General features: G+C 36.8%; 1 protein-coding gene across 1 annotated transcript; it reads right to left on the minus strand.

Moving 5' to 3' along the window:
* Positions 1–51: 51 nt before the first annotated feature.
* On the minus strand, positions 52–13,575 carry LOC103457322 (uncharacterized). The gene is made up of 19 exons (XM_017302108.1): positions 13,545–13,575; positions 13,296–13,355; positions 13,083–13,165; positions 12,949–13,004; positions 12,853–12,874; positions 12,728–12,771; positions 12,599–12,651; positions 10,993–11,677; positions 10,080–10,132; positions 9,576–9,954; positions 8,385–8,437; positions 5,497–6,028; positions 5,251–5,297; positions 2,563–5,148; positions 1,348–1,456; positions 965–1,023; positions 783–881; positions 579–694; positions 52–484 (listed from the first exon to the last, which is right to left on the minus strand). Exons 4-19 carry the CDS (start codon positions 12,956–12,958, stop codon positions 265–267), a joined length of 5,067 nt encoding a protein of 1,688 aa, XP_017157597.1. The 5' UTR covers positions 12,959–13,004; positions 13,083–13,165; positions 13,296–13,355; positions 13,545–13,575; the 3' UTR covers positions 52–264.

Raw genomic sequence — 13,575 nt, forward strand, 5'->3', positions numbered from 1 at the left:
GTCTTTTGCTTATATTTTAGACAAATCCAATCATATACAGTGTTTTTCATGAGTAATTTTGCTAAGTTTTGTGTATGTTTTTAACTTTTAACATTATTAACAGTTAAAAATGTACAACTTAACTGCTTATCGAGAGATATTGCTTTGTAGTTTGTTTAGGATTATTTATTATATTTTATTTAATGTTTAGGGGCAGAAGCTGCTGGACTGACGTCAACCAATATCCTCTGTTGTTCGAATAAATACAGTAAACCTGTAATGAAGTCAACCTACTGGATCTGAGACGAATATAGAAAGGTTACACACACCCACACACACACACACATAAACCTGATTAAATTGTGGAAGTTCACTATCGGATTCATGAAACAAATAAGATTCATTCTTTAGTACCTTTTTCTCTGTGAAATGATTCACTTCCTCCCACAAAGATCTATTTACAGTCTTAAGAGGTTTTCCTAAATCTTGCATTCGATACTTCAGCCTGGAAAAGGGACAAATACAAAAACATTGAACCTTGAGSAAAGTGGTATGTTTAACTTTGTGTAAAAAAAWAAAWAATAAATTAAAATACATACCCTTCCACTTTTTCTGTGAGGGTCTTGACATCTGCCTCATAAACCGTTTGTTTAGGACGGCTTATATGTTTATCTTTTAATAAATCCAATGCCGTTGCATTTGAGTTGTCCAGAAGCTGCAAAAACAAAATAAATCATAACAATCAAAGCAAAATTTAGCTTTGATTACGTAAATGTGAATATACAAACAAAAATGAGCCGCACTCTGCCAGGAAGGACGCTCTGCCGAGGATTATGGATGACAAAATCTATGCTGAAGAGATTGAAGAACTCCAAAACTGTAATTGTGCCATCTTCGAGTTTCTGAAACCGAGACRATAAYGGATGTATACTTSATTTCAAATTGAAATCACGTTTTCAATTTGAATTTGTCAAAAAGGACATACTTTTTGTGCATCGCTRCCGTAGTCTTCAAGCTGGGATTCAAACAGGCTGTGTTTGAAAGCTAGAAAATATTAAAAAGGTGAGAATGACCAATAAGAAACAACAGATGAGTAAGAATATCAATGCCTTCATTTTAAACTGTGACATCTTACTTGACTCTGATGCAATTTCACATCTGCTATTTGTGTTTGTATGCGAGTCGATGGTCTGCGTACGAGCAGCGGCCATGTTGCTTTCATAGTCAACATCAGACTCAGATGCCTACGGAGAAATTAAACAAGAAACAATGAGCAAGAAGTGATTTTTAGACCAATAAGATGTAGAAGAAGAAAAATTGCTTGTTTTAGGGGNATCAATGCCTTCATTTTAAACTGTGACATCTTACTTGACTCTGATGCAATTTCACATCTGCTATTTGTGTTTGTATGCGAGTCGATGGTCTGCGTACGAGCAGCGGCCATGTTGCTTTCATAGTCAACATCAGACTCAGATGCCTACGGAGAAATTAAACAAGAAACAATGAGCAAGAAGTGATTTTTAGACCAATAAGATGTAGAAGAAGAAAAATTGCTTGTTTTAGGGGYGATTTCTAGGGTAAAATATCTGATTCCTACAAAGGATGCATTGTTAAACAGTCTATGGCAGGGGTGGGCAACTCCAGGCCTCCCGGCCGRTCTCCTGCAACTTTTAGATGYGTCTCTTCTTCAATACACCTGAGTCAAATAATGAGGTCGTTAGCAGGACTCTGGAGAACTTGACTGCACTGACGAGGTGATTCAGGTGTTGGATTCAAGTGTGTTGGACCAGGGAGAAGTCTAAGAGTTACAGGACACCGGCCCTCCAGGAYCAGGATTGCCCACCCCTGGTCTATGGACTATATAAAACGTGGTCATTCCATTTTGTGTACAAAATTGTTCTCACTTCTGCTCAGTTCTGCCTATTTGACCTCCTAAGGTCTCTTGTCACTTTAAATCCAAAAAAACTGCTGCTGGCCACGCCCCCTCAACATTTACACTTGCCCTTGAAAATGGCTGCAAACAGGCACTTTGAAAAGCAGAAGTGGAGCCTCGTTCACAACTAACAAAAAATGCATCAAAGTTTTTCTGTTTTAAAACAACAAAACATTTCTCTTTTCCAGCAGCTATTGTACAGCATACAGTGGTAAAACTAGCTAATCAAATGTGCTGGAGATTTGCTTGGGTTGCTAGGTAACAGTGCTGGGATTCGGTGGGGTGGCTAGGAAACGGCGTAGTGGCCCTTGAATGTTAGTYAATATTTGGGAGGTTTTTGAAACAGCTCATTTTCCAGACACCAAAAATCATTTAATTACTGCTAAAAAAAACAGCAGGGTGTTTGTTTTTAGGAGCAGATGAGACAAAAATGTGAATTTTGCATAATCAGTTCCCTTTAAGAACTTTGTGCCTTTTATGGAGCCTCACAGTATTTAAGATCTTAACTGAAAAGATTCTGAGGCATTTTGCTTTCATTGCCACTTTGACTTCATTAATGTTGCTCAATATAATATACATATAAAACTTAAAAGATTTAAATGGCAATTTCAGGAACCTAAAAACAAAATCTTAATTTATTTCCGACATACCGGTTCAGTGAACTCTGTGCACATCTTCTTCCKCTTCTCATCCTCCTCCGTCTCGTCTTCATTTTCCACCAGAGACCTCTTTTGTCTCTGGCTGCTGGACACRAAGTCATCCATGTAAGCAATATCTTCCTCCAAAGGCTGGAACGTGGAGAACTGATCGGACGAGTTGTCCTTCTTAGAGAACTTCTCAGGAGTCATGGTGTCAATCGTTTCAGAAAAATCTTCGCAGTCMACCAGTTCTTCATCGTGAATATCAGTGATTTTGTCAAATTGGCTCAGCTGATTGGGAACGCTGACAGTGAATGTCTTTATAGGTTCTTTAACAGCAGATTTATTCAACTCATCTGCTGTGTTTCTTTTAGGGAGTTTTGGTTTAAAGCCTCCCACTGACAGCCTTGACATCAGCTGTTTCGTCTTTAAGCTGAAAGGAGTTGAAATGGTTGCAACAGAGAGTGGTGGTTCTGCTTCTGCATCATTGGGATTCGTTTCCAGTTTGGGATCCAGATGAAGCAATGAAGCTGTGCAGATTTCCACAGCAGCAGGATCAGGAGCCGCATTTATCAACTGGCTCAAGCGTTTCACTTTGGACTGGAGATCCGCTAAACTCTTTCGTCTGGACATCCGCGAAGACAGAACATCGGCATTTTGATCTGAGTTACTGGGTGAGCTTTCCATCTTCTGTGATACGGCCTGTGTTTCTGCTCCAGGTCGATGTTCATCAGACACAGATTCCTTKAAACTTTTTGAATGAGGGTTTTGTTTGGAAGAAACACCTTGAGATGGATCACCTGTAGATGACGCCAATGGATCAGTTTGATCCAGGCTTGCACAGATTTCCTCAGTGTCGGTTTTGGTTTTATTTATCGGCTTGCCCACATCTGAGCCCAAGCTTGAGGATTCATTTTCAGGACCAGTGTCGGGTTCCTGTGTTTTACAGAGGGAATGACTTGAGTCTGGACATGATGGTGTGTTTCTGTTAGCCTCAACCTGGGCACAGCTCGTCTGAAACAGATCGGATTGTGTTGATGGAGACGGATTTGAATCCAGACCACAGTTCCCACTGTCCGTTTCCTTCATAKTGAGGGTATCGTTCATGTTCTCAGAGTTTTGATCTGACATAACAGGGTGTAATAGGGGATTATGGACAATATTTACACTAGGGCAGTGAGTCATATTCATAGTTGCATTATTTGTTGTGAATTTTGTGGTTTTCTCTCCAGATTTCGGCAACAATTTGACGTTGTGACGYAACGCTAGTTTATAATTCTTCGAAATGCTTTTTGTGTCACTTCCTGTCTCATCCACAAAGGTGTTGCTTATCCTCTCTGTGTCAGTGGGAGAAGAGTCCGTACTCTGGTCGAAATCCGTGACGATGCTTACAGTGTGGCTTCGGGTAATATCCATAGTAACATCATTTGCTGCCAGCCAACCCAGTTTCTCTTCTTTAGCAGACGGCGAGTTGACAATTTGGTCTGACAACACATTTGAATTCACAAGAACCTTCCCCGTCAGAATTTTTGTCGATTCCATGTCTTTATCGTTTACCCCAAACCTTACAGTTCTCTCAYCATCAGCAGGTAACGCGTCCAGGTTTTGGTGTGGAAGCAGGTCTAAATCGTGTACGATGTTCACAGTGTGACTTCTGGTCACCTCCATGGCTGCCTCATTTACACTGAACCGCACCGTTTTCTCTYCATTTGAAGGCATGGTCAAATTTGGGAAAGACCGCAGTGACAAATCCCTCCTAATATTTACTGYGTGGCTTTTGGTCACATCCATTTCTGGGTCGTTTAGCCCAAACCTTACAGTTCTCTCAGAATCAGYGGGTAAAGTTGCGTCCAGGTTTTGGTGTGGAAGCAGGTCTAAATCATGTACGATGTTCACAGTGTGACTTTTYGTTATATCCATGGCTGCATCATTTGTATTGAACCTCACCGTCTTCTCTCCACCAGCAGGCAGCAAGTTCTCGTTTTGGCTTGAGGCCATTTTTACATCGGTGAAAATCTTGACAGTGTGACTTCTCGTCACATCAATTGCTGCATCATTTGAAATGAAACGCTCAGTTTTCTCTTCATTTGAAGGAATGGCCACATTTGGGAAAGACTGCAAAGGCAAATCCCTCATAATATTCACTGTGTGGCTTTTGGTSACATCCATTTCTGCAACACTTGCACCAAACCTCTGTGTTCTCTCACATTCAGCAGGTAAGCAATCCTCTTTTTTATGTACAAGCACATTTAAATCATGAGCAATGTCCACCGTGTGACTTCTCGTTATATCCATTGCTGCGTCATTTGCAYTGAACCKCACCGTTTTCTCTCCATTTGCAGGTAAGGCCACGTTTGTGAAAGACTGCAGAGGTAAATCGCTCAGAATATTTACTGTGTGGCTTTTGGTCACATCCATTTCTGCATCATTTGCACCGAATCTTACGGTTTTCTCTCCATCTGCAGCCAAATCCTGGTTTGGAAGTTGGAAATCACTGCTAATGTCCATCGCRTTGCATCGAGTCACATCCATGCAGACATCAGTCGCGTCAAATCTCACGGTTTTCTCTCTGCCGTCATCTTTAGWYCCAAACTCAACCTGAGGAAAMARAATTTTCCATTAAATTTTAATGAACAAGGTAATTACTGCATTAAAAAAAGTTGACACTCAAATATATTTTACTTAAAACTTTAATCTCACCTGGTYTCTTTGTATTATTGTCTTGAGAGAGGTCTTTGTTGAAGTTTCTGCATGTAAACATAAAAAAAACCCATTTAAACAGAAATCCAGTTTACATTAAACTGGATTATACCACTAATTGTCAACAGTTCTAATGTTGACAATTAGTGGTATAATTGTTATTTCAAATGCTTGTAGACATTTTAGAACATKTTAGTTTTTACCTAATAATAATAATAAATATAAAACTGTCTGCCATTACATCACCTGTATAATCTGATGCTCCAAATCCTTCTTTATGCTGATGATGCAAGTTCCTCTCTGTCTTCCCATGAACACGTTGACGGAGCTTAGCTTCAGTGGGTAAAACAGCCTGAAGGGACTCGTGTTTATGTAGCATTTCTTCGCTCACTTCAGCTTCCAAAATGCRTCCTGTCTGAGCTTCAGTCATGTCCATGTTGTCTTCCAGATAAACTGTGAATCCATCAGCCATCATTGTTGGATCAACGTTGCAATCGTTTGGTGTTGATAAACTGAGTAAGGATGAAAATTTGTCTGTTGCTAAATCTGTGGCTATATTCGTGGTGAGGCACTGAGTCATATCCATTGTGACGTCGTCAGCATAGAATCTGATGGATTTCTCCTCGCATGAGGGCGCCATGTTGACGTTTTGGAGYGGATTCGGTTTGATGTTAGTGGAGGTGTGTACGGTGTGACTCAGTGTCACGTCCAAACTGTCGTCATCAGCAGAAAACCGCAACGTTTTTTCTCTGTAGTCATCTGGAGCTGCAACTTTATCCTGTGKAGARAGRCAAAGTCAGCAAAAAGGATATTTTATATTAACAACTGTAGCTCATAAACATCGAAGTATTTAACAATTTGCAGACTAGCCGTACAACTACAGCTTTCTAATCACACAATATTTATTCAAAGATATCTGCACTGCAAAAACACAAGAACTTACCAACTCTATCTGATCTAGTTTCTAGTGAAAATATCTCAGYAAACTTGAAATAATTAAAAACTAACTGAAAAGTAACTTTTTAGTAAGATATAGCAGCTTGTTTTAAGTAAATAATTCCTTAATATTGATGGGAAAGTACTTGTTCTATTGCAAGACAAATTCACTTAAGATTAAGACTTATAAAACAAGATTTATTAAATAAAATACATTTATYAAGTATTCCAAGAATTCCAGTATATTGCTGGAAAGTTACTTTTTTGTTTTATTTCAAGTGTATTAAGATATTTGCACTAGAAACTAGACCAAAAATACTTGGTAAGATCTTGTGTTTGTGGAGTGTTCATTCACCTACTCGTGAATATTTGTTTATAAATATTCAAATTATAAATGGCCGAGAACATAAAGCAGTGTTTCTAAAATCACTAATGACTTAAAACACAATAAATCTTAATTTTGCTAAAAAAACAAACAAAACAGAAACGTTCAGGCAGCATAAAAGTCTTGTTACGGAGAAATACAGGATGTCAAAACACCTGTTTTTCTCTCAAAAAGTGAATTTCTGTCTTAAGCTACAGCTTTTATGCTGACAGATACAAATTTAATTTCTGGGATTTAGACGAATAAAATAAAAAGCAGCTTATTTACCATCAACTGATGCCTTTGTGGCTCCATGTTCAGCTTTGAGGAGGTTTCCAAACCTGGAGAAGTAAAATAAATCACATTAACTGTATCTGTTTTATCACCGAATGTACAATGGGAGACAACCGTTGTCTTCTTCTGCAAGTGCAATTAAATAAACAGCAAAACCACTTATACTGTAATAGCAGAGGACTGCAATAGAAGCACTTAAAATGATAAACATTTTGAGTATTTTATGTTTGAAACTGTTTTGAGGATCAAAAACCCATTAAAGTTTAATCCCTTCCAGATGTGTCAGTTATGAGGATCAAGATATTTTAATGTTTAAACTTTTTGGTTTCCAAAATGATAAAATTTTATTTAAGTTTTAGGTTTTATTTCAGATTTATTTTAAAAATATGGAACAAACTTCCAGAACTCTGCAAAACAGCTGAAACTGAGTTAAATCAAGACTAAAAACCCGTTTAGAGTTGCTTTTGAACCAAAACAAATGAAACATTGACTAACATGTTAGATATGTGTGATTTCGGTGACGGCACTCGTCACAATATAATGTTCATTAAAAACAGTTTTAAAACAGTTAAAAAACAATGTTCTTTATTTTTAAGGACATATAAAGTGGATAGATAAAAGGTATAACTAGGCCTGTCACAATAAGAGTGTTTCTGGACGATTAATCGTCCCAGAAGTTATCGCGATAAACAATATTGTTGTTTTGAGACAATTTGCCAGTAATATGATAATAAYGGCATAATAATGTTTGAACACATTCACAAAGATCAATAAACTTTAAATTCTAATGAACATTTAAACACTGGAACTGGAGGACATTTAAATATCCAAAATAAATCAACAAAACAACAGAAACAACCAATACAATGAATTATGAAGTCTCTGGAAACAAAATTATCCACCAAATAACCGTTTAGTTGAGACCAAAACTCCAAACCGGAGACTTTTATCGTCCAGTTTTTGTAGAAAAACAGTAAATCATAAAATTGGAAATTATTGAGTTTTTTTTAATTTATCATGCGATAATTGATTTATTGGTTATTATGACAGGCCCAACTACAACCACAACAATTTGAGTTATAGTATATATTTTTTTATTTTTACAATCNAAGTATTCCAAGAATTCCAGTATATTGCTGGAAAGTTACTTTTTTGTTTTATTTCAAGTGTATTAAGATATTTGCACTAGAAACTAGACCAAAAATACTTGGTAAGATCTTGTGTTTGTGGAGTGTTCATTCACCTACTCGTGAATATTTGTTTATAAATATTCAAATTATAAATGGCCGAGAACATAAAGCAGTGTTTCTAAAATCACTAATGACTTAAAACACAATAAATCTTAATTTTGCTAAAAAAACAAACAAAACAGAAACGTTCAGGCAGCATAAAAGTCTTGTTACGGAGAAATACAGGATGTCAAAACACCTGTTTTTCTCTCAAAAAGTGAATTTCTGTCTTAAGCTACAGCTTTTATGCTGACAGATACAAATTTAATTTCTGGGATTTAGACGAATAAAATAAAAAGCAGCTTATTTACCATCAACTGATGCCTTTGTGGCTCCATGTTCAGCTTTGAGGAGGTTTCCAAACCTGGAGAAGTAAAATAAATCACATTAACTGTATCTGTTTTATCACCGAATGTACAATGGGAGACAACCGTTGTCTTCTTCTGCAAGTGCAATTAAATAAACAGCAAAACCACTTATACTGTAATAGCAGAGGACTGCAATAGAAGCACTTAAAATGATAAACATTTTGAGTATTTTATGTTTGAAACTGTTTTGAGGATCAAAAACCCATTAAAGTTTAATCCCTTCCAGATGTGTCAGTTATGAGGATCAAGATATTTTAATGTTTAAACTTTTTGGTTTCCAAAATGATAAAATTTTATTTAAGTTTTAGGTTTTATTTCAGATTTATTTTAAAAATATGGAACAAACTTCCAGAACTCTGCAAAACAGCTGAAACTGAGTTAAATCAAGACTAAAAACCCGTTTAGAGTTGCTTTTGAACCAAAACAAATGAAACATTGACTAACATGTTAGATATGTGTGATTTCGGTGACGGCACTCGTCACAATATAATGTTCATTAAAAACAGTTTTAAAACAGTTAAAAAACAATGTTCTTTATTTTTAAGGACATATAAAGTGGATAGATAAAAGGTATAACTAGGCCTGTCACAATAAGAGTGTTTCTGGACGATTAATCGTCCCAGAAGTTATCGCGATAAACAATATTGTTGTTTTGAGACAATTTGCCAGTAATATGATAATAAYGGCATAATAATGTTTGAACACATTCACAAAGATCAATAAACTTTAAATTCTAATGAACATTTAAACACTGGAACTGGAGGACATTTAAATATCCAAAATAAATCAACAAAACAACAGAAACAACCAATACAATGAATTATGAAGTCTCTGGAAACAAAATTATCCACCAAATAACCGTTTAGTTGAGACCAAAACTCCAAACCGGAGACTTTTATCGTCCAGTTTTTGTAGAAAAACAGTAAATCATAAAATTGGAAATTATTGAGTTTYTTTTAATTTATCATGCGATAATTGATTTATTGGTTATTATGACAGGCCCAACTACAACCACAACAATTTGAGTTATAGTATATATTTTTTTATTTTTACAATCTATATTAATGCTYTTACTCCTCCAACTTTTGTCTATTATCTCCTTACTAAAACCAAACTAGAGTTTTTTTTTTGTACCTTTATGATCAGATGACTGTGGTCCATCAMTGTGCTGCTGTCCTAATGCAAAGATTTCCTTTTTCTGACTTTGACGGAGACGCTGCATTTCTTCTGAAGGAAGGAGAAACTGAAAMACATCATCTGATCCCAGGGCTGTTTGAGCTCCAGTCATATTCGTGCTGAAATCCCCTCCAGGTTTGACAGGAGCTGCCGGGTCGACACCGCTCCTGTTTGGGTAGTTCTCTCGGTCGATGTCATCCGTTGGGATTTTGTGCTGCAGCAGGGAGCGGTCGGCGCCGGCGATGCTTCCCGTCAGATTCTGAGTGATGTCCATAAAATCATCTGCAGTGAACACAACCGTTTTCTCTCTGAAGTCGTTTATTAAACCTGAGCAAACCTGGAAAAAAACCACAAAAAAACCCACAGAAATTACAAAATGTTAACGTCTGGCTGCTTTCCAAAAATCCACAAGTTAAACTTCTTTAAAAAAAAAAAACTTCAGAGAGCATCTCTGAAACTCACCTTATGGCTTTCAAGAGGAGTGAGTACAGAAAGGTTTATTAAAGATTTCTTGGCTGAAAAAGAAAATAAACATAGTAAATTAACTGTTGAGAAATCCACTATTGAGCTGATAAACCAACTTAYAGTGCAGATACTGTTTGTATAATTTTCAGTTTACTGAAATGTTTTTTAAATACCTATTTATATTTTAACATAACAGCAATATCATTCCCAGCTGTGGAGTCTATTATTAAATTTTATGTAAATTTTTAGGCGATTGTAGATAAGTATATCTGTTATTTGTTCCTCTTTTTAAAGTTGGATGTTGAGTCTAAAATAAAACATCCATTCATTCATCAATAGGGGTTATACATGAGCTTTGGCTAATATTTTACATCAAGAAATGTAGCTTAAAAAAAAAAAAGAAAAGAAACTATGAGTTTAAATAATGTTTGCCCAGCTATATGCAGCTCTGAAAAAACTTAAGAGGCCATTTAAAATGATCAGTTTCTCTGATTTTACTCTTTATAGGTTCATGTTTSAGTAAAATGAACTTTGCTCTTTTATTCTATGAACTACTGACAACATGTCTACTGACAAAAATTTAGTATTTATGTGCAGAAAATGAGAAATGGTCAAAATAACAAAAAGATGCAGAGCTTTCAGAGCTCAAATAATGCAAAAAAAAAACAAGTTAATGTTCATTTAGAAACAACAACACTAATGTTTTAACTCAGGAAGAGTTCAGAGGTCAACATTTGGAGGAAAAACCAGGAGGTTTTAATGGGGTTCAGTGCAGTGGGCTCTTAGTTTTTTTTCAGAGCTGTATATTCGCACTAAAGACCCATGTTTGTTACTATTTTGGTTWTTGACACAATTATGTGCAAAACTACTCATTAAGCTTCAAGAAAGACAGAGATGTGAGATTTCTCACCTTTTCGGTCGTTCGACTCCAGGCTGTCACAGCTCTGTTGCTGGTTCGTTCCTCTGGCTTGTGACTGTCTTTCAGACTTTTCGTACATCTCTTGAGTTGGAAAGAGACACTGAAAAGGATCGTCGTCGTTGTCGTCCAGAATGCAGCCGTTCTGAGCGTCAGTCTCGTCCATGCTCACATCATCGTCTGGACGGAAACCACTTCCATTAAARGATTCTCCAGTATTCCTGCTGCTGCTCTGAGATTTTGGMAYCTGATTTTCTTTGTCAATGTCYGCAGCCAGAGATGATTTTATGTCGTCRGAGGTTAAAAGTGTCATCCCGGTGCTGGATGGACTCAGTTTGGAGAGGCTTGAGAGGAAGTCTTTAAAGCCAGGATCCAAAAGAGGAGCCGCTGTGAAAACGGTTCTCGTTTCCACACTTGAATCTGCTTTTTTATCCAGCAGTGATGCTGACGCCTGATTTGCTCCTTGTACAAAATGCCTGGGAGGCACTTCTGTGAAAACATCGGCTACGTTCCCCCCTCCTGAGAGCAGCAGATCGTAGTTCTGATGGTCTGGATCTCCAAGCAGATCTGCATCACTCTTGATGTTTATGGTGTGACTGTGAGTCACGTCCATGTCGGCGTCCTCTGTGGAAAACACCACTGTGTTCTCCCCAATGCCACTGCCGCTGTCAAAGTGGACCTAGTCAAAGCAAATGAACTCAATGAATATTTACTAAACATAAAAATAAATGAGAAAATAATTCCTTTCATAATAAACTATTTTATATCTGATAATTACATATCAGCTTATTTCTTCAAATAACTTAATTTTTTTGATGAATTATTGTAATGAAAACTAACAAAAATCCTCAAATCTGTTTAGACTAGTCGACTCATACTGAGAAAAAAAAAAACAAAATTACAAACCCGAGTGAATTTGTCCCCCCACTTCTTTAAAATCTAACAAAACTGGTCTCAAACGTTTGAGACCTTTTACGAAATCAAACAAATTTGGTGTCAATAAACTCAGCCAAGTTTGTGGAGCAAAAATTGTCGTTTGTGCCGGTATCATTTTAAATATAATAATAATAATAATAATAAAAAGTTTCCAGAGGTTGTGAAAGGTCAATGAAAATCTGTTCATGTTGGGACTGTGAATTTCATTTAAAAATGCTGAGGTGCTGCACAAACCAGCACAAACTACATCGAGTTGATTGACACCAAATGTATTTATTTTTGCAAATGTGAAAGGGGCTGGGAGGATTGACCTTTCATGACCTCTGGAAACATTTCTTAATATCTTAACGATAGCAGCACAAACAAAAAAATTTGCTGCACAAACATAGCACAAAAGATCGAGACAATTTCATTAGATTTGAAAAAGGTGGAAGGGGGGGTGGGCATCATCACTCAGCTAGATTACAACCCCTAATTGAATCACAACTACAATCGCCTTCATATTGTTTCTCGGGAGTCACATAACCTCACTTCTTTACAGTAAACTGTGGGTAGATCAGAGAAAATACCTTTAAATCATTTGTTGTTAGAGTTATGAAATATCTCTACAAGTACCAAAACTACAAACTAAACTAAATAACCAGCATCTGAATTTCACACTCACCATTATTCTTTGTTGAGACGTATGTAGAGGAGCATTCAGCAGGGTGTCTATGCCTACGTTCAGAGAGCTGAGTTACTAAAAATACTAAAAACAGACAAAAACTACTAACAAATAACACAATATTCCTACCCATGATCTGTGGGCTTGTGTCCTCAGCTGTCACCACCTGAACCCTTAATTAAGACAACAAAACGTGTACACGCTCAAACAGACGCAAATAAATTAACTGATATTTATTAAACTGCTCTCTTTACCTGTTTTGTGTTGTTGCAGTGGCTGTGATATAAAACAGAAGMACAATTACAAACAAATAGGAATAAAAGGGAATAATGTATAATTTTCCTGCATACCTGGTGCCATTAGCTCTTGAAGAGGGTTACGTGCAGGCGAAGCATTCTTAGCATCCCTATTAAAACCAAACGAGCTGATTGGGTAAAAACGATTTCAACTTGAAACGTAGAAGGTGTTTTCTTCTTTCACTCACTTGGCAAACAGCAGAACGTCGTTGGCTGGAGCAAAACTCACTCTCCTCGAATTTCTCTTTTCAACCGGTTTGGCAGTTTCCACCTAGCGGAGATTAAAAAAAATAAATAAATAACTGAACAAAACGCGTCTTTTTTAACAGTTCGTATCATTATTATTTTGCAACATTTAACATGCTGCAACAGAATAAACAAAACCTGGGCATTTCAACTACCTCATTTTCTTGTTGCTCTGAGTCCCGCAGTAATAATGATTTCCGTGGTGCCTTTAAAATCTGAAAATTTTAATTTAGGAAATTAATTTTACATGTGAAATGTATGTATCTCATGTTTTTTTAATACAAACACARGAGTTCAGGTCAGACGGATGAAACAGGAAGTTTCACACCCTCTCTTTTGCCTTAGCTAATAAAACCTGGAAGGATTACGTGTACTTTCTGTAATAAACTATTTGTAAAACTTACAGAAGAAATGCGTCGCTTGGAACATCCGCTG

Source organism: Poecilia reticulata, linkage group LG21, assembly GCF_000633615.1.
Source record: "Poecilia reticulata strain Guanapo linkage group LG21, Guppy_female_1.0+MT, whole genome shotgun sequence".
NCBI lineage: Eukaryota > Metazoa > Chordata > Actinopteri > Cyprinodontiformes > Poeciliidae > Poecilia > Poecilia reticulata.